Source organism: Dipodomys merriami, unplaced genomic scaffold (genome assembly GCF_024711535.1).
Source record: "Dipodomys merriami isolate MVZ:Mamm:240054 unplaced genomic scaffold, mDipMer1.0.p SCAF_16, whole genome shotgun sequence".
Taxonomy (NCBI): domain Eukaryota; kingdom Metazoa; phylum Chordata; class Mammalia; order Rodentia; family Heteromyidae; genus Dipodomys; species Dipodomys merriami.
The window spans coordinates 29,488,513-29,509,822 of NW_027202937.1; the positions used below are offsets into that span (position 1 = coordinate 29,488,513).

Here is a 21,310-nt window from a genome sequence, read left to right on the forward strand (position 1 = left end):
TGAGCCACCTTCCTAGCCCCTGTTATTTTTTTTTTTTTTATTTTGCTGTTGGCCATGGGCTTTAACTCAGGTCCTAGAGCTTTTGAGCTCAAAGCTAGAGCTCTACCACTTTGAGCCACAGCACTACTTCTGCTTTTGTGGTAGTTAATTAGAGGTAAAGAGTCTCACAGATTTTCCTGCCCAGGCTGACTTTCAACATGATCCTCAGCCACCTGAAGGTAGCTAGGATTACAAGTGTGAGCCAATGGTGCCTAACTGTTTTTCTTTTCTTTTTCTTTTATCTCTTCTCTTCCTTCCTTCCTTCCTTTCTTTCTTCCTTCCTTCCTTCCTTCCTTCTCTCTTTTTTCTTTCTTTCTCTCTCTCTTTCTTTTTTTAATTTAAAAAAATTTTATTTTTCATTTATTTTTTGTCTGTCATGGGGCCTGAGCGCTGTCCCTCAGCTCTTCAGCTCAAGGCTAGTGCTCTACCACTTGAGCCACAGAACCACTTCTGGTTTTCTGAGTGGTTTATTGGAGATAAGAGTCTCACAGAGTTTCCTGCCCAGGCTGGCTTTGAACCGCGATCCTCAGATCTCAGCTTCCTGAGTAGCTAGGATTACAGGCGTGAGCCACCGGCGCCCAGCTCTTTCTTTTTTTGAGAACACCTTGCTATGTGGCTGAGGCTGGCCTCAAACTCACTTTTCTAAACTAGCATTGAACTTACTATACTCCTGAGTGCTGATGAGATGAGAGGGTTGTATTACCATGCCTAGCTAAACCTTTCCTCTTTATAAGTTGATTGTCTTAGGCACTTTTTTAGTAATAAGAAGCTGGCAAATAGTTTCTAAGGGCTGTCTGTGTAGCTGGGTAAGGAGCTCATCCTCTGCCAAGTTTGGGTTCTAGAGCAGAGGCCCTCAGATTTTAATATGTTCCTGTATGTTTAATAAATCTGATGAGGTGCTCCTGGATTGGAAAGATTAACATTGTGAAAATGGCAATACTTCCCAAGGCTATCTACAAATTCAATGCGATACCTATCAAAATTCCAACCTCATTCTTCAAGGAAATAGAGAGGCAATCCAAAAATTCATATGGAACAATAAAAGACCCCGAATAGCAAAAACGCTCCTCAATGGAAAGAACACTGCTGGAGGAATATCAATACCAAATTTCAAACTCTACTATAAAGCCATAGTAATAAAAACAGCTTGGTACTGGCACAAGAACAGACCTCAGAAATGAACCTACAGACCTATAGCCATCTAATCTTCAATAAGGGAGCTAAAAAAATAGAATGGAAGAAAGACAGCCTCTTCAATAAATGGTGCTGGCAAAATTGGTTAACTACTTATAGAAAACTAAAGCTAGAACCTTATATATCACCCTGCACCAAAATCAACTCCAAATGGATCAAAGACCTTGAAGTCAAAGCAGACACCCTGAAAACATTACAGGATGGAATAGGAGAAACCCTAGGTCTCCTTGGCACAGGCCGAAATTTTCTTAATAGAGACCCAGAAACACAACAAATCAAAGAAAGGTTGGACAAATGGGATTGCATGAAGTTGCAGAGCTTCTGCATGGCAAAGGACATAGCTAGCAAGATCAATAGAAAGCCCACGGAGAAGAGCTTCACTAGCCATACAACAGACAAGGGTCTCATATCTAAAATATACCTGGAACTCAAAAAATTAAATCCCCCAACAACAAATCCTCAAAGAAACAACTGCACAATAAATAAGTGGGCTAAAGACTTAAAAAAAAAACTTCTCTGAAGAGGAAAGAAGGATGGCCAATAGACACATGAAGAAACGCTAACGCTCAACCTCCCTAGCCATAAAAGAAATGCAAATCAAAACAACATTGAGATACCACCTCACTCCAGTTAGAATGGCAAAAATCAAGAACTCTAAAAACAACAGATGCTGGAGGGGATGTGGACAGAAGGGAACCTTACTGCATTGTTGGTGGGAGTGTAAACTTGTTCAACCACTTCGGGAAGCAGTATGGAGGTTCCTCAAAAGACTCCACATAGAGCTCCCCTATGACCCAGCAATCCCACTTTTGGGCATTTACCCAAATGATCACAAACAAGACTATACGAAAGCTATCAGCACAACTATGTTTATTGCAAAATTATTTACCATAGCTAAGATATGGAACCAACCCAGATGCCCCTCAGTAGATGAATGGATCAAGAAAATGTGGTATATATATACAATGGAATTCTATGCCTCCATCAGAATGACATTGCCCCATTTGTTAGGAAATGGAAAGGCTTGGAAAAAAATTATATTAAGTGAAGTAAGCCAGGCCCAAAGAAACATAGGTCCCATGGTTTCCCTTATTTTCAATATCTAGTATATGTCTGAGTCAAGCAGAAAAGGTCAGATAAGGTGATGTTAGGGAAATGAACCCGAAGATATGTATTCAAATGTTTTTTTTCTTTCATGCGATTGTTTCTAACACATTTATAAGATTATTTCTTTGTTGCTTTGTATGTCCCTCCCCCACAGTATAACCTCTGCTTTTACTGTATTTGATGTTGGTATAATTTGTGGAGGGGAAGGGGAAAAACAAATCATTTAATAGGGATACAGGTGGACCCATTGCAACAATGAAATGTACAAGTCGTTATGTTGAAAACGAACTTTACAACTTTGGTGGGGGGGGGGAAGCGGGGAGGATTGGGTGGGGGGCGGGGGGAGGATGGGATGGGAAGGGGAAACAAAGGAGGAGGCTACAATGCTTGATAAGAAATGGACTCATGATCTTGCCCATGTAATTGTAACCCCTCTGTACAGTATTTTCACAATAAAAAAAAAATCTGATGAGGCTCTTGTTAAAATAAAATGGGAATAGCAATCTACAGGACTGGATGGTCTGGAGGTGTTCATCTTTAACTAGCTCCAGGGGATACAGATGCTGGAGGACCTCAGGTCGCCCCTGAGTATGGAGGTAGTGAGGGCTAGGACGTGTCCTGGGTGCTGGGTGTACCAAGGCCAGCTCCCCCAGTGGTTGAGACTGATGCAGGCTTTCTGAGAAGTGTCTGGTGTGAAGGAGCTGAGACAGCACCTTCCCTCCCAGCCCCCATGCTGGGATATCTGATGAGCATGGAGGCCATCATGGAGTCCTGGGGCCTGAGGAGGCCAAGCAGCGTTGAGTGGGAAGGTGACTAGATTCCAGAGTTGGAGGAAGTGGGGAGGAGAAGGTAGCAGGACCTTCCAGCTGGAGGCAGGGCCTGAAGCAACCTACCACAGGTCCTTCCTCTAGTCATAGAGGTCCTGGCTATTTACCTCACAGGGCAACTGACTAGTCATTCCATGAGACAATGGCACAGAAAGGTTCAAATGTGAATCAGAAAGCTGGGTGCCAGTGGCTCACACCTTATAATCCTAGCTACTCAGGAGACAGATCTGAGGATTGTGGCTCAAAAACCAGCTAGGGCAGGAAAGTCTATGAGAGTCCATGGCTCAAGTGGTACAGCCTTAAATGAAAAAGCTAAACACACCCAGGCCTTGAGTTCAAGCCCCAGTATCAGGACACACAAAAACAATGTTGAGGGCTGTGAACACTTGCCTAACGCCTACTCCACAAGCAGAACACTATTGCTATGCCTTCTTAGTGATGGAAACATCAAGGCCTATGGTCATTCACCAGCCTAAGCGGTAGAGCTGGGATCTGCACTCCAGCCAGCTTGTCTGCAGAAACCCAGCTCTTGGCCATTTTTCTACCTACCTCTGTATCTTCAGGCAGGTAGGGGTCCTTTTATTCACCTGCCACATGGGTAAAGCTCTCACAAGTGAGGTCCTAAATAATTGTTGTTTGTCTTTCAAATGTGATGTGAGGTCGCTAAAGGAGTCACAGCCAACAGACACAGAAAGTAGACAGGGTGGCCTGGGTAGGAGTGCAGAGCTGGTGTTCGGGGGGGGGGGAGGGTTCCAGTTTGCGGGGGGATGGTCGTGCAACATCGGCATGTTCTCAGAGCCACTCCCCTGGGCACTCAGGAGGGTGAAGATGGTAAATGTTAGATTTATGAACAGGGTTGTTTTTGTTTGTGAACCCAGGGTTACCTTGCATTTTGACGTGCTCTATCACTGATGTCACACACCCCCAGACCTTTAGGCTTTGAAACATTTCAAATATGGCCCTGCATTTATGCCTGGGCTAGCCCATTTCCTCTGTGGACACTTCCCACCATAGATGAGATGACAGATGGGCACTGCTGTGCTCATCACCTTTTTAAAAAGATTCTCAGGAGGTTGGGCATGGGCCCACCACTGACCAGGTAGATGGCTTCTCACACCAATCCAATTCTAATTGTATATTTGGGGTTGATGACCTGTACATCAAGGCGACGATGAGGGCCCAGTGCCAGTGGCCCACACTGAGACCTGAGCTCCTGCCAGCTCCTCTCACAGGTTCATTTGCACCTTGGGGAATGGCTTCAATAGAAGGTCATTTGGATGCAAGCACCACCAGCCCACCACAGCCTGTCTTGCTCTGAGCCGTCAGGACCTCCAAACTGGTGTGGAACTGAGGCGGCCCAGGGAGGCCCCACCAGGCCTTGTGTGCTGTCTCTTGGGTTCTCCTTTGGTGCTCTCAGGGAGCGACCCTGCCAACTGGCAACCATGGCAGTGTGCTGTCTCTCTGCTGGGTGTGTGGCCCGTAGGACAGTGGGCAGCTGGTCCCTGCACAAAAGCCCGGAGAAGGGTAGATGGTGAAGCCAGAAGCAAGGCCCTTCCGGGGGCAGACAGGCAGGACAAAGATTCTTTACTTTGGCCACAGGTTGTTAAGAGGGAGACTTCTGGTTTTTTTTAAAAAGCTATTTCCCAGCAATTAGAGGAAGTTGCAGCTAACAAAGATCTGCTCTGGGAGGGGGGAGGCTCACAGACATGACTGCTTTGTGGCTCACACACATCTGACTTACTACCCAATCCTCCAGCTCTTCTCACCCAGCTCGGTGCTCTGAGCCGCAGCCATTTTTGCTTGCATTACCATGAGTGCCTCTTGGAAGTTCCATTATGTTCACTTTGCCTCAGTTACCCCATTGTCAGTATGAATCCAATAGCCTCAGTGCCCTGGTCAGACATTGCCCTACCCCTTACCCAGTCTTGTCATCCTGCAGGGCTGAGCATGTGCCCAGGGGACTGTGCACTCTGGCTTTCTCCCTAGACACCTGCAGGTGTGTGTGTGTGTGTGTGTGTGTGTGTGTGTGTGTGTGTGTGTGTGTGTGTGTGTGTGTGGGTGTGTGTGGCAGTCACTACTTGAACTCAAGGGCCTCATGCTCTTACTAAACCTTTTTACTCAAGGATGGCACTCTACCACTTGAGCCACATCTCCACTTCCAGCTTCTTGGTGGTTAACAGGAGATAAGGAGTTTCAGGGACTTTTCTTCCAGGGCTGGCTTTTGAGCCTCAATCCTCAGATTTCAGCCTCCTGTGTAGCTAGAATTATAGGTGTAAGCCATTGCTTACTGGCCTGTTTCTACATCTGAACTGAAAAAGTTAAGCCACATCTTAGATACAAGCTCTTCATCTTCCTGGCCTCCTAATAAGAAGTATAAATATGGGGGAAGGTGGGAAGGAGGCAGAAAGCTTGCTGTGCATCACGGGACCCTTGGAAGGAGAAACATTAGAGAGCTTTGGCCAACATCTACCACGAAGTAGGTGAAGCTTAATGAAGATGCTCACACAAACCGCCAGCAGAGCCAAACAAACCAAAAAACCCCACCAAAAACATTTTAGAAAAGCGGCTCCAACTGCCTTCCCTGGATGATGGTCACCCAAGAATTCTATCCAAGTGGAGACGCTATGCGTCCACATTTGTACAGGGCCCAGCTTACCCTGCAGCCAGCTTCCTGCCTTCTATCCATGCCCCTAGCTGGCAGCATGGAGCCTGGCACCAGGGCAGTTCTGTTGTGGACAGCAGCTTGAGAAGAGTCAGGCCATGGATAAAGATCCCTCTGGAGTCCACTCAGGTGTCGGAGTGACAGACACTTCCTGGATGCCCCTGAATGGCCTGAAGCTCAGCATCAATTCTTCTGTGCTAGCCACGAGGAACACATGCTGGACAGCAAGCAGCACTCTTGACCTAGTCAATCTTTTCCCCTCCTCCACACCTTTTCCCAGTGTCACCCTGATATTTGTGGCTGGGGTACAGTCTCTTTTCTCCCACACCCCAGGGCTGACCATGGAGTTTTTGTGTGTGCTGGTACCAGAACTTGAATGCAGGGCCTTGAATTTTCTTTCTTTCTTTCTTTTTTTTTTTTTCTCACAGTCAAAACTTTTTTTTTTTTTTTTTTTGCAGTTGTGGGGCTTGAACTGGGCCTGGGCGCTGTCTTTTAGCTTTTCAGCTCAAGGCTAGCTCTACCACTTGAGCCACAGCACCACTTTTAGTTTTCTGGTGGTTAATTGGAGGTAAGAGTCTTACAGACTTTCCTGCCCAGGCTGGCTTTGAACCGAATTCTCAGATCGCAGTCTCCTGAGTGGCTAGGATTATAGGCGTGAGCCACCGGTGCCGGCTCTGCACTCTACCACTTTTGAGTCACAGCTCCACATCTGTTTTTTTGAGTGGTTAATTGGAGATTCTGCCAGGCTGGCTTCGAAATGTGATCCTCAGATCTCAGCTAGGATTACTGGTGTCTGGCTGAAACTCTCATTTCTACCACTTGAGCCATACATCCTGACAGGCTTTTTTTCTTTTTGGGTGGGGGCAGGTGTGCCAGTACTGGGTCTTAAACTCAGGCCTAGGTGCCCTCTCAAGTCACATCTCCACTTCTGGCTAACAGAAAATAAAGTCTCATGTCCTTTCCTGCCTGGGCTGGCTTTGAACTGCAATCCTCAGATGTCAGCCTCCCAGTAGCTAGGATTACAGGTGTGAGCCACTGGGACTTGGCCGCTAGTCCACTTCTATCTGGACACCTAGTCCGAGGTGATCTGGTGGTGGTGGCAGTGCCCTGCCCCGCCGTGGAGGCCCGTCAGCCACTCGTTCGTGCTGGCTCTGTGCTTCCTCACCAAGGACACATTCACTGGAATCTCAAGTCAGTCCCTGGGGCTGGTGGGCAGCACATGTAGGGCCAAGAGTTGGCTGTGAAGGTTCAGGGGTCACAGGGTGGCTCATTCTTCAGGGGCTGAAAGGATGGCCAATGTCTTTGCAGCGTTACCCACCGCTAGGCTCCTCAAACCTGCTTTCCTCTGGGATTGCTTTCTGGGAGCCATATGGTGACTTTACCCTCTTCCTCCAGCCTCGGGTTGGCTCTCCACACCCCTGATCTCTAAAGCACACTGCACTAACTGATTCTCCCTCCATCCAGCATAGAAAGCTCTGGTTAGCTAAGAGGGAAAGGCCAGGAAGATGCCTTAGGAGTTATTTTACTTTTTGTACCAATCCTGGGGCTTGAACTCACATCCTAGGCACTGTCCCTGAGCTTTTCTGCTCAAGGCTTATGTTCTACCATGTGAACCACAGCTCTACTTCTGGATTTTTCTTTTCTTTTTTTAAGTTTCAGTGGAAATAAGAGTCTCACAGACGTTCCTGTCTGTTGGCTTCTGTGATCCTCAGATCTAAGCCTCTTGAGTAGCTAGGATTACAGGCGTGAGCCACCTGTGCCTGGTACCTGAGGAGTTACTGTTGTACAGAAAACACTTGCTGGCTTGGCTGTGGCTAAACAATGGCCAAGACTGGCTGCAGCAGGCGTCTCTCTCTGACCATGGCGGTCCCTTCCCACCTGTCTACTCTCTCAGGGAGGCCCCATGTACAGATGTGGCCTGGGCTTCCCAAAATACCACAGAGCCACGTGGCCAAGGCACTGCCTGTACCTATGACCTTCCTGCGTGGGCAGCAAGTGTGGAGACAGGATTACAGTAAATCACAGCACAGCTGCGTGATCGGCATTCTGCCATTTTTTTTTAATATAACATTTATTGCTTAGATGGTTTGATACAGAACAGCTTTCTTTTCATTCTGAATTTGGAAGTTCTATACAACTGAGTACAAAGAGGAACAAAAAGTACCAAAACCAAACTTGTGATTCTCTGTTCATGTGGCATAAACCAGTTTTGTACATAACATGTAGCAGCAGTGTTTAAGTTCCCTTTAGAAAAAAAAAAAGTATGAATTCTACACACGTATTATTGTTTCCTGTTTAATGCATGGGCTGAAATCACTAGATGAATTTCTTTCTTGAAGAAAGAGAGGAGAAGAAAGAGACTGATGCAGGATGAATCTGACATTGTTTGGAAAACAGCCCCCTCTGGGAAGGAGTTGTTTTGTTTTCACAGCCAGGTTTTTCATGTAGTGATTGAATCTCAGCACTGTGTCCATTAATCAAAGAGGAGAAAAAGAGAGAGAGAAAAAAACTTGCACCTCAAAAAAAAAACTTCTCAGAAGATCCATATATATACGCATATATATGTATGTATGCATATATATACACACACATACGCATACATACATATACACTTTTTTTCTTGTAAAAGCCCTGAGAGAAGGAGAAAGAGAATCAAACAAAATGTATAGAAACAAATTAGCTGGACATGCAAACTAAGCTATGATTAACCCAGCGTTTCAACAAATCACAAATTTCACAGTTTAATATTGGGGAGGCGGGCAGCACAACGAACAAATCATACATTTCTCAACCTCACTAATAAAATGTGGCAAGACCTTATTCACTACGAGGGTACAGATCAAGGCTAAATAAAGCTTTAAATCAATAGTGATTCTTGTGAGCTGCGGCCCCCGCTGACAGCCGGGGGCCGATCCCTGCTACATCACCGCAGCGGAGAGTTCAGCCATGGCTTCTCTCCACAATATTGCGAGTTTAGTGTGGAGAGTTGCAAAGAAGAACAAAACACAAAGAAACCCCAAATAACAACAACAAAAATAACAAAACAATTGTAATAATAATAATTAAAAAAAAGAACACAATGAAGGGATGCATGAACTAGGCTTAACTTAGAAGACCAAGGGATCATTACTGGTTCTGATTCGCATTCACCATAACAGCAAATAATAAACCTCATTTAAAAACGGGTTCACACACCCCAATAGTTAAAAAATCATATACCTCACTTTTTCTTATTCCTTGCATATGCAAAACAATCACTTTTCACTATCGCTAAAATATCTATCTTCCTTTGAAGTTGGGGTGGTTTGATTTTAGCCACCAGAAATTGGTTTAAAAAAAAAAAGCTGGTCAAAGTGGACATAAAGGCATGTATGCACGCATGCCTGCATGGATGGTACAAGCCGGGGGAGGGGGTGAGAGGAAAGAAGGGGAGTGAAACTGGGGCAGAGGGCCACTGCCCTTAGAGCAGGCAAGACACCCCAGAGGGATACAAGCAGAGGCCTGAGTGTCTCAGGGTCTTGAGTGAAGGACAGGGGTCTGGACCCAGGTCAGGTACAGTGGGGGACATCTATTTCTTGCATAGAAGAACCTTGGGTCAGTTAAGGAATAATGACAGTGTATCTATCATCAAGCCCCAATCCATCGCAGGAAGGTAAGTATAATCCTCTTATCTTTACCCTTTGCATGTGTAGTTTTATTACCAGTAGTAGTATTTCCTTGCTTTTCAAATGACAGTAGCACAGCTGGGGGAGGGGGTAAGGCTTTGGACTGGGCGTAGCAGGAAGACTGGGATATCTTGCTCTACATTGTGTAACATGCCTGTCACTGCCTTCTTCCTTCAAATGATCTCGGAGGCGCCCCCAGGCGCAGCCCTGGTCTCTCTGATGCCTTCTCCCATCACACCCACATCCTGGCTCTCAGCTTAAGCTGCTCCTTGGCTACATCCAGCGTGCCACCGCTGGCCCCTGCTGGACTCTGCAGTCACGGAAGGAAGGCTTGTCTGAGTACAGTAGAGCTATCACCAGAGCGCTGTCAACAAAAGCTCCAGGCACGTGTCACACAGGGACCCGGAGGCAGCGCGGGTCTCCTAGGGACAAATATTGCCCATTTGTTTCTGCTGACTGCAGAGCCCAGCAAACTGATGAACTAAAAATAATAACAATAACAATAATAATATTAATAATAACAACAACATACACCAAATGGGGGAAGAGGGGACATCCAGGTATGTTTTCCATAGGTCAGGTTGCCAGGTAGGTAACTCTTCTCTGTAAATTCAGAACAAATGTCTTGAAACATGAACGGTAACCATTTCTAACGTGGAAAGAATAAGAAAGATGGCTGAAGCTAGAAATCACCCCTGGTTTTTGGCTTGACCCTTACTAGAGACCTTCATCAACCACATCCTGTAATACCTAGATCAGCTTAGAGGATCAGATCCTCTATGGAGCAACAAGAAGGGAAAAAGAAAGGCAAGGCAAGAAAGGCAAAAAAGGAGAGGGAGGGAGAGAGAAAGAGAAGGAGGGAGGGAGGAGGGGGGAGAGAGAGAGAGAAACAGAGAGAGAGAAAGAGAGAGGGGGAGAGAGAGAGAGAAAGAAAGAGGTCTTTTTGAGAAATGAGCCTTGAACCCATCTTCCCTCTGGTCATATACATGAAATTCACATCATTTTCTTCCAGTTATTGGCTATGGGTGTCCATGGGTTTTTCTTTTTTCTTTTCTTTTTCTTTCTTTCTTCTGTTTCTAGCTCACAGAACAAACAGCAATGTCACAGATTCACAAAAACAAGCTCACACACACACCAATACAAAAGGTAATGTTAATGCTTAAATTCATTAAAGTATTTGTTTCGTTATAAAGTCATTTGGGAAAAACAACACCACCCATGATGACATGGGAAGATCCGAAAGTAGTTAAGGCACTGGATTTGACCATGCTGCGGCCTGGCGCATGGGCACAAGCATGATAAGGCTATGGCACGAGCTAGTTGGCCACACGCTTGCTTGTCTCTATGATACCCTTCTCCTATCGCTCATTCTCTCTCCCACTCCCCGACAACTCAAGGAAACTGAAGAAACCTCATGAAATACAGGTTCAGGATGCTTTCTTTGCTCTGCTGGCTTTGTGTGCTGGTGGGGAGCAGGGGTGCTGTCATTCCATCCCCAGGAGCTGTGCGGCACTGTCCGCGGTGGCCAGGATGGGGTGAGCAGGCCTCTTGCTGCACAGGTCCAGCAGATCTTGCACGAGGGCTGCTGGGCTCCCTGGGTCCTGCTCCCCTGGAGCTGCCGCCTCCTCTGGGGTACCTTGGCTGGGCTCGGCAGCCGGCTCCACCACTGCCTTCTCCTCCTGGAGGCCGCAATCCTTCCCCGCATTGGCTAAGCTCTCTCTGCGGCTCCGGGTGATAGCCACGTGGTTGTTGGTACCGGAAGCCTCCGCTTCATTTTCTGAGACGGGATTGTTGCCGCTGTGGGCAGATTCGGCTTCGCTGTCCTCCTCGGCTCGCTCATCCTTGTCGCTGTCCTTCGCCTGATGCTTGCCGTGCCTGGTCTTCTGGTGGATCCGCTGGTGCCTAACCAGGCTGTGCTTCAGAGTGAAGGTTCGCTCACAGGTCTGACACTTGTATGGCCTTTCCCCTGAGTAGCCAGAGAAAGAAAGGACATACCTGTTAACCATAGGCTGCTCCCAGGGCCAGGGCACCTGCCTCCTCCAGGAGAGCGCTTATTACTTGTCTGAGCCGGCAACAGGGTAGACAAGTGCTAGGGACCACTTTCTCTCCCGTTCCTCTCTCAACAGTCTAGAATGGGATCAGAGGAATCAGAATCTCACAACCTGGGAAGGAGTGAGGTGGGAGGCCAGGCCAGTGCTCCCCTGGGGTATCAGGGACGTAAGGCACAGCTGGGCTTTTCCTCCATTCGAGCGCAGCGCCTGTTAAAACCACGTCTCTACTGAGAGCATGGCAGCCCAGCATAGGGCCAGGAGCTTCTTTGGGGGGTGGGGGTGGGGAGGAGGTAGAGAGAAGGTATTGATATTTCTTGGCATCATGGTTCTATCTAATTCTTTTTCCCCCCTCCTGCCAAAGCAACAGCCACTGCTTTGCCGGTCTGTGGCTTCAATGCTACCCATAGTGAGTGAGCTGGAATTGAAATGCTCAGGCGACAGCCAGGAGAGGATCCTGCCGAGGGCAATGGATGAAGCAGTCCTGCCTGCTTGCTACGGAGGGCACAGGGGGTCATCCCAGGGGACAGACAGTGCCTGCCCCTGATCAGACTGGAGGGCCCCGAAGTTCTGTACCTGTCCTGTCCTGGACACCTGTACAGACAACCTAACCATCCGCCCCATCATGGTGGGCAGGCCTCCTCTGCCTTGCCCTGTGAGGCCTTGCCACTCCCACGATGACGAGGACTCCTCCTCCAACCCCCCCCCCTCTCAGCTGGAAGTCAGTTCTCCCCGTGGTTCTGCCACTGAGCAGGGTCCTCCGACTCTCCGCCCTGGGTGCGCGGAGGCTCTTTCCTACCTGTATGAGACCTCATGTGCCGGGTGAGGTCCTGCAGGGACCAGAAGCGCTTGTTGCACACGCTGCACACCTTCTTCCTCTTGTCTGCCTTGCTGGCCGCGCCCTTGGGGGAGTCCGTCTTTGGTTTCTTGCCATCGTCGGAGAACTTCTTCTCTGCCATGCCTTCCCCGTCAGACAGGCCCTCTGTCTCTTCGCTCTGCTTCTCCACCGAGGCCTCTCGTGTGCCTGGGGCCGACTCCGCTGTGGGGGACTCGTCGGGCTTCTCCTCAGACTCGGAGGCTGGGGCCAGCAGGGGCTCCTGGGCCGTTCCACCGGCAGCCTCCTCCTCCTGGGGCGGCTCCTGCTCATCCTTGGACTCCTGGTGGCCGTGCACCTTCCTATGGCGACTCAGAGTGCTGAGGAACTTGAAGCTCTTCCCACAGGAGTCGCAGGTATGCTTCTGTTCCTGAGGGGCTGGCTCTCCCCGGCTGCCCATGGCACCTGCCTCACCCTCCGCCAGCTTGAAGTCCATCAGTTTGCTGGCAAAGTCAAGGTCTAGGCTCTGGTTGCTGGCTGTGTCTTCCTCTGGGCCGTCTGCCTCCCCCAGGCTCTCCTCCAGGGCGTGTTCTTCCTTGGGCTCTGGCTCCGGGTTCTCCTCTGGTCCCTTCTCTTCCTCATTCCCGGGGAAGACCATTTCTGGTTTGGTCTCCTCCACAGGAGGATCCACGGAAGCTGGGCTGGACTCAGTGGCTTCCTTTGCTGGCAGCTCCTCTTTGTCACGTGCTGTGAGATCTAGTACCTCACCTGCTCCGGCCAACATCTCCGAGTCAGACTGGCTGTCTGTGGGAGCAAGCAGAGTGGGGAAGGGGATCAGATGGGGTGCCTGCAAGGGCTCGATTCAGATTTGGCTGAATTCACCCTGATGGCCTGGACCCCAAACCCTGGAAGTACTTCTCCTACCTAATCATCACTATCCGACCTCCTGAGGAGGATTAAGGTGAACCTGGAGACTCAAGAAGGGCAAACCCAGCCTCCACATCCCCAAAGGTAGGCACAGGAGTTCCAGAGCTGGCTTTAAGGCCACCCCCAGGGACCCCTCTGCCCCCAGGAAGGTGTGAGTGACTCAGGCAGTGCAGGCAGAGGGCTGCAAGATAGGAGAGGGTTGCATTCCAGAGACTGGTAGCACTTAGGGAGGTTGAGGAAGCTGAGTTGGTAAGTTTTTCCAGTGCAAAGAGATTATCACAAACATGCAACATATACAGGACCACTCACCGAACCTTACAAAAACATCTCTGATGAACTTCATGGAAAATTCCCCATGCCCCATCATTCTATCTACTCAAGATGAAATCAAGAAGATCATGGTTCAAGGCTAGCCTGGGCAAAGAGTTCACTAGATGATCCCTCTCCCCAAGCTGGGTTTGATGACACATGAGTCATCTTAACTATGGGGGAATGGGGGGGGGGAGGGGAATGGCCAGCTTGGGTAAACAATGAGACACCTGCTCAAAAATAATGAAAGCAAAAATAGTTGGAAGCATGGTTCAAGCAGTAGGGACCTGCCCAACAAGCACAAGGCTGGTTCAAACCTTAGTATTGTCCCCACCAGAAAAAAAAATGAGCCCAAGTGTGGATTCCATGTATATTAGATACATTTTGCTTAACAGATCATCTCTAGACAGAGGTTGGAGACCAAGGGAGACACTTGTACATCGGTTGTTCTGCATGGGTGATGGAAATCTTTCCAAAGGAATGGGCCCCTCTTACTCTAAGTGTTATAAGTTGCTATGAGGGAGTTCTGAGGTACAGGCATCTGACAGACCTCGGCTTCCTGTCACTGGACTAGCTCCCATCTGTGTACTCCGCACAGTGAAACTAGGTGGTAAGGAGTCTACCTGCTTCCAGCCACTTTCTTAAGAGGGCATTGTGGCTATGTTAATGACACTGAGTAACAAGCTGAAAGCACCACCTTTTTATGCAGGTAGAGTGAGGTCTTCATAGCTTTTAGGTTTTGTGCTCTGACAGCAATGTAGAAGCTGGCTGGGACCTACTATTTAGCTGTAGATCCAATATCCAATTTATTACTTGGAGCATCCAAGGCTTCTCCTGAGTCAGACAAAATTGTTTTGGGGTACATGAGATGTCTTTATTCTAGACTGTCTCTCATTAGAGGGGTGGAGCCAGCAAATGTAACATATACACACACAAATGTGAATGCTTGTGGGTGGGTGCCAATACCAGGACTTCAATTCAGGGCCTAGGTACTGCCCCTTAGCCTTTTCTGCTCAAGACTAGCACTCTACCACTTGAACCACACCTTTACTTTTGGCTTTTTGCTGATTAACTGGAAATAAAAGTCTCAGAAGCTTTTTGGCCTGGGCTGGCTTTGAACTCAGAGGCTGAGATTTGAGGATTACAGGAATGAGGTACCAATGCCTGACTAGAGCTAGGAAAAAATTTACACCTAACCTAACTTTCACATGTGGTGGCCATCAAACCATGTTAATCTACACTCATCTCTCCTTAGTGTACATGATCCATGATTTGCCAGCAAGGCAGTCTTGGGCTGGAATAGTAGTTTTATATCTATCTACCTGTCTATCTATCTATCCATCCACATATACATATGTGTATGTATATTCTGATTATAACTGGTGGCAGCCCTTGTGTACTGCAAGAGATAGCAGAAGGATTCACATAATTGTAGGGTAAAGATGATTTGGGTACCACCTCTACAACAAAAATTAAAATTGTGTTTCTGGAACTTGAGCTCAGGGTCTGGGCACTGTCCCTGAGCTTCTTTTGCTCAAGGTTAGCACTCTACCACCTGAGTTACAATTCCACTTCCAGCTTTTCCTGTTTATGTGGTTTGAGGAATCAAATCCAGGGTTTCATGCATACATGGCAAGCACTCTACCACTAAGCCACATTCCCAGCCTTCTATTACCCTCCCCGCCCCCCCAAAAAGGGGACTTTTTGTAGTATTGGGATTTGCTTGCTTGCTAGGCTGGTGCTCCTAACACTTGAGCTGCTAAATGTCTTTTAACAACTATTTTAGAGTCTCACAAACTTTTCTGCCTGAGCTGGTCTCATATTATGATCCTCCATATCTCAGCCTCTTGAGTAACTAGGATTATAGTTGTAAGCCCCTGTAGCCTAGTTTGACTTACAACTCTTGATCCTCCTATGTTAGCTTCCCAAGTGCTGGTATTATAGAATAATAAGCATATCCAGGCTGGCCTCAAACTTGAGAGTTCAAATGGTCCTTCTCCCTCCTCATCTTCAGTAACTGGGACTACAGGTGTGTATTACCACATCTGACCACACGGGTTGTTTTAACTATACATATTTAATAAACATAGGAAAAAAAATGTGAAACCAAACCCGAGTACATACAACCATCCCAAACTTGGACTGTTTCTTTTCTTTTCTTTCTTTTTTTTTTTGGGGGGGGGGGGATCCGGTTGTGGGGCCTGAACTCTGAGCCTGGGCGCTGTCCCTCAGCTCTTCAGCTCAAGGCTAGTGCTCTAGCACTTGAGCCACAGGGCCACTTCTGGCTTTTTTTTTTTCTTCTGTGGTGCTGAGGAATCGAACCCAGGGCCTCATTTATGCAAGGCAAGCACTCTGCCACTGAGTCACCTTCCCAGCCCTGTTTCTTAAGCATTGACAATGGAGCATTCTCTCCAAGTACAATAATAGCCCCACTTCCTCATTGAACAAGGGGGCTGTGCTGTGCTCCACCAAACTTCCACTAGAGGGAGCATTTTAGAAGAGTTTGAGGCAACTCAACTGATTTTATTAAGAGGGGGAGGAAGGAGGGCAGTCCTGTGGTTTGAACTCAGAGGCCATGTTTGCTGACTTGCATGCTTGCAACTAGTGCTCTACTACTTGAGCCACACTTCTAGCTAAGCTTTTTGCTAGTTTGGATATGGAGACTCACAGTCTTCTGCCCAGGCTCGCTTCAAATTCACAGCATCCTGAGGATGCTGGGATTACAGGCTTGAGTCACCAGTACCTGGCTCCAAGTGATTTTTATTCTTGATTCTTGGGAATAATAGACTCAATTTTTTCACATATCAACAATATTCCACTTGTAAGATCAGTATAATTTTGACACATCCAATGGTAGGTAGGTACCTGAGACTGTGGCTCTTTATAAGCAATGCTGCCTTCTTAAAAACATGCACTGCTGGGCTGGGAAGGTGGCTCAGTGGTAGAGTGCTTGCCTTGCATGCCTGAGGCTGTGGGTTTGATTCCTCAGCATCACATAAACAGAAAAAGCCGGAAGTGGTGCTGTGGCTCAAGCGGTAGAGCGCTCACCTTGAGCTGAAGAGCTGAGGGACAGCGCCTAGGCCCAGAGTTCAGGTCCACGACCGGCAAAAAAAAAAAAAAAAAAAAATGCACTGCTTCTGCTCCCATCATTCCCTCATTTATATCATTAATACCTGATAAAATGGTTGGAGGAAGAAGAGGAACCCTAGCAAATAACAAGCCCACAGCTCCTTCTGCAGGAAAGCATGTTCCCCATCAGCTTGCCAGGGAAGGATTTCTTGTTCCTAGAAATGCAGTGCTGCTCAACGGATGCAACAAGCATGTTAAGCCTACATAAACTCATGTGCAGGGGAGCGCTATAGAGAAAGTTGCTCTGCCTGTCTTCGCCTGCTGCCTGTATTGGGGAGCTGTTCTTGGGGCACATAGCACTTGGTGATTAGGGCAAGGTAACTACGATTAAGGGGAATGTTTCAAAGCTTTCACATTTATACTGATCAAAAACATTCCTGTGTCTACCAACATGCCAGCTCCTCCAGGCACCAGCAGTGCAAAAACCTTATGCACATCCCTTAAGGGAAAAGCAAGTCACATCTGCCTGAGCAGACTGCAGGGTGTCCATTCAAATTATAATATTCAATTCGGCCCCTTTAAGGGAGAACTGTCTCCCACTGTTGGATTTTAAACATGATGCTGAGGGAAAATCTGAGGTCCATGTTTAAAGATTATAAGAGAATGCCATCTAGAAACCTCACCATTTCCTGCGTGTAAAAAAAGAAAAGAAAGTTTGTTGCTTCAAAGTCCTACTTTTAACTTTATGGGAAGGAGCTCTGAGAAGCCTGCCATGCTTGTCTGCTTTATAAATTTCCCCTTAAAATCCTCAATATCTGCTCTCTCTTTCCTAATTGTCAGCCCTTTTTCTCAGTGTGGACTGTATCCACAATTAAACCAATCTATCTTCCCTTTGCTGGCATTACAAGTTTCTTCTTTTCCCAGAGGTTTTATCCCTTTAAGAAAATCTATACAATTTCCAGGGTAGGGCCTTGGAAAAACAAAAACCTGTAATTGTAAACTTAGAAAATAAATACACCCACAGGCTAACAGCTCATGCTAAGGTGAATCTCAAGACTGTAAATTCTCCTTAACCCTGTGCTTGTAGGATCTACAATGGTCCCTCTGAAGTCAGCGGAGCTCGTGTGTGTGTGTGTGTGTGTGTGTGTGTACACATGTATTCTTCCCATATGACTGGAATACTGAGTGCAAAATAATGTGTGTGTGTGTGTACACATGTATTCTTCCCATATGACTGGAATACTGAGTGCAAAATAAAGCAACCAGCACATGGCTGTTCCACTGTAAGACTTGTCTGTACACAGGAGTACCTCAGCTCCCAACACAACACTCCCAACCTCAATTAGCAGCTGCCTTCCCTTCTTGGCAAGGAAAGAATCACATGGCCATTTTGTAAATCAGGCTAAAAAAAAAAAAAGAGTTCTGGACTAACAGGTACTGGGGCAGCCGACAGTTAAACATTAATGGGACTGTCTGAGGCAAACTCAAGCTTGGCAGTGCAGACAGGAGCTCACCCTTGGCTCACAGGGATCTGAACCACACAGGATTTTGCTCCCGCAGAAGATCCACACCTTTCTTTACCCAAAGATCCTGGTGGAGTGTGTGGAAATGGAAGCTAAGGAAGGAGCCAGCAAACCAGCTGACCTGTCTGAGGATCTAGATGGGCGGTGCTAGCAGGCCAAAGACATTCATTCATTATCTGTTCCATGTGGGCAGGGTGGGAGGCACAGGGAAGGATACAGGTGACTTCCCTACCAGGGAGCAACTATCTTGGAAATCCTGCCCACTCCAGTGTGCCCTATTTTCCTGCTGCTAAGGTAAGGCCCGGGAGTCTGGGGACGATGGCCATCCACACTGAGTGCTGGAGTGCCCCGTGTACTACACGGCACCCAACCCCATCCACATCAGAGGAAGAGAAGCTGCAGGACACAACTGCAATCCTAGAAACACAGAGAGAAGGGGAAAGAAAGCAAGCCCTTGGCTTTCACACACTGGGGGAAGGTCCAGCTTTCACTTGGAATGCTCTTACCTGTGACTGCCACTTGTCTAAGCCACCTGCAGCAGCTGAGTTTTGTTCAGTTTGTTTTAGGGGACAGGAGATGATGGAGTGTATTGAAGAGAGAATATGAGTAAATATAGAAGCCGTAGGGGGAAAAAAAGGTGTCAGGATAGCGTTAATTGCTCTGTAGGGGGCCGGTGCAAGGAAACACACATCAGCACAAGAGAATAATACCGGGATTCAGGTCAAGCAGAGATGTGATTAAAGAAAGGACATGCAGAGTGCTTTTTCAAACAAGGACAGTTTTACACTAAGGAAAGAGTTACTGAGAAGATAAGCACCCGTCTTGGTCTTCTATGATCCTCCCCATCAAGGACATGACACCTGCTGGGTGCTGCAATACTGAGGAGGCCCCAGAGGCAGGGGTTCCCCAAACCTGGAAGGCTTTGCAGTCCTTCCGAGGTGTGCACACCAAGAGCTCAGAGTTCACACCTCATGCATCTCCCACCCCCCAACACCAGGAACAAAGGAGTCTTCTGCTAGGGAGGTGACTGATGGTCTTCCCTAGCACTGCCATCATTTCCCCAGGGCCCCGGGCTTCTGGCCAAGGCAGTCTGCCATGTGTCCATCTAGGGTGATCTCACCCAGGAGTCAGGCCCCCAGTCCTGGCAGAACCCCTTTCTTCTGGGTTTCAAGTCCTACACAGACAGGGCAGCGGAGCTCCACCTCGGGTCCCCGAGCTCAAGTCACCTTTAACTGAGCCCTGCCCTCCTCTCTGTTCTCCAGCACCCGGAGGTTCTACCTGTGCTATCACGGGATCCAACATCCCCCTCTTTTGGGGGGATAAGCCCGTTTCTTCTCAGGGAGCAGGTGGTAACTCCATGTTTGCGCAACTGGTGGCGTTCACAGTTAGATTTGGTAGAAAAGAAGGCATCGCATTTTTGACAAGGAAAGGGTTTCTGACCTGAAGCAGGGAAAAAAAAAATATATTTATCTGGCTTCCTAATGCAAAAGAAGAAAAAAAGTCGCTTTCGAGTCATTCTCCTGGGATTAATGACATTTGTTTTATACCCTCCTCCAGCCCTCCCTTTTAAAAAACACAAAACTGAGAAACAGCATTGGCTAAAAAGGAACATTTTCCCTCCATCTACATGGAATGGTTGAGTTTTTGTCTTCAAAATACTAAACAAAGTAGTAACAATAAGACCAAAATATATGTTTAAGGTAAAACAATGAAGGTACAATAAAAAACATTAAATAACAACAACAACAAAGTGAATGGAGAAATTTTAAGGCACAATAAGATGACACCTATATTCGACCATAACAAAAAGAGACTAATTACAAGCCTGGTATGTAATATGGATGCTGGGGAATCAAATAGGACAAGAAAGCAAGTCCAGGCCCCGCAGGAGACACTCAGGAAAGTAGATATCCTTGGGGCTAAAGCAGATAAGTCAGAGAGAGTCCCAACCCATAGTAGCAGGTCCCCCTTTCTGATCAGGTGCCTGTGGCCTCCCCAGAGACAGAGAAGCAGTGCAGCAGATTTCCTAGGACTCCTTCCAATTGGCTTGGACATCCTGCAATGACTTCAGCTCCAGGTCACTGTAATCCTCACTGGCAAGAGACAGGGCTTCTCATCCATTTATTCTTGCTCTGCGCTTCAGCTTGGTAGTAAACAAGTGACCGACACACACACACAGCTAAATATGTCCTGGATCATGTGCTCCTCTTCAAGGATGTGCATGAAGAGGAAATGCTGGGCCAGCCTGGCCCCAAGCCTATCCTAGATCTACAATGGGGTTATCTGCTGAGAGGAGAGACCCACTGTTCCTCCCCACCAGGGGGATTTTCTGCTTAGACTTGTCCGTTCTCTTTGATTTGGATTCCTTTTGTACTATATACACCATGTTTCACTGGAAGCTCCTCTTCCGTGTCCCAACTAGGTCTGTGGAAATGGATGGCAGGGGGGAAGGATGAGGGTCAAGTGGATGAGAAAAGAGGGGAGGAAGGGAGAGGGCAGGGGAGAAGCGGGGAGAGAGGAGAAAAAAGAGGAGAAAGAAGCCGGGTGCCTGTGGCTCACGCCTGTAATCCTAGCTACTTAGGAGGCTGAGATCTAAGGATCGTGGTTCAAAGCCAGTCCAGGCAGGAAAAGTCCGTGAGACTCTTATCTCCAATAAACCACCCAGAAAACCGGAAGTGGCTCAAGTGGTAGAGTGCTAGACTTGAGCTGAAGAGCTGAGGGACAGCGCCCAGGCCCAGAGTTCAAGCCTCAGATCGGCCAAAAAAAAAAAAAAAAGAGGAAAAAGAGGAAGGGAAGAGGAAAGAGAAGGAATGGGAAGAAGTGCAAGGGGAAGGAGAAGAGAAAGAAAGAAGAGGAAGGAGAAGGAGGAAAGGGAAGGATAAAGGGAAGAAGGATGAGGAAGAAGAGAGAGAGGAGAAAGAGAACAAAGAAGGAAGAGAAAGATGAGGAAGGGAAACACGGATGAGGTGGGAAGGGATTAGGTAAGCTTCAGGTGAGAGAAGATGATGGTATCACGGATTTCTTCCCTTCCCTCCAATCATCAGATTCCACGTCCCACGTTCTGATTTCACAGGGCAAAGTGTCATGGCCTAATAGACTAGACTTCAGAGCTGCCACCTAGTACTG

At 47.6% G+C, this 21,310-nt stretch overlaps 1 protein-coding gene across 8 annotated transcripts in view; it reads right to left on the bottom strand.

Moving 5' to 3' along the window:
- Positions 1–7,864: 7,864 nt before the first annotated feature.
- Positions 7,865–21,310, bottom strand: part of Rreb1 (ras responsive element binding protein 1) — a 219,364-nt gene continuing 205,918 nt past the window's right edge. For 7 of the 8 annotated variants that reach the window (XM_070024627.1, XM_070024629.1, XM_070024631.1 and 4 more), the window contains 3 exons: positions 19,463–19,624; positions 12,342–13,160; positions 7,865–11,460 (listed from right to left, as the gene is read on the bottom strand). In XM_070024627.1, the coding sequence (XP_069880728.1) occupies positions 10,979–11,460; positions 12,342–13,160; positions 19,463–19,624 (1,463 nt within the window). In that variant the 3' untranslated portion in view covers positions 7,865–10,978. The remainder of the gene's footprint in view (positions 11,461–12,341; positions 13,161–19,462; positions 19,625–21,310) is intronic. The other variant, XM_070024630.1, reaches the window with a different exon arrangement.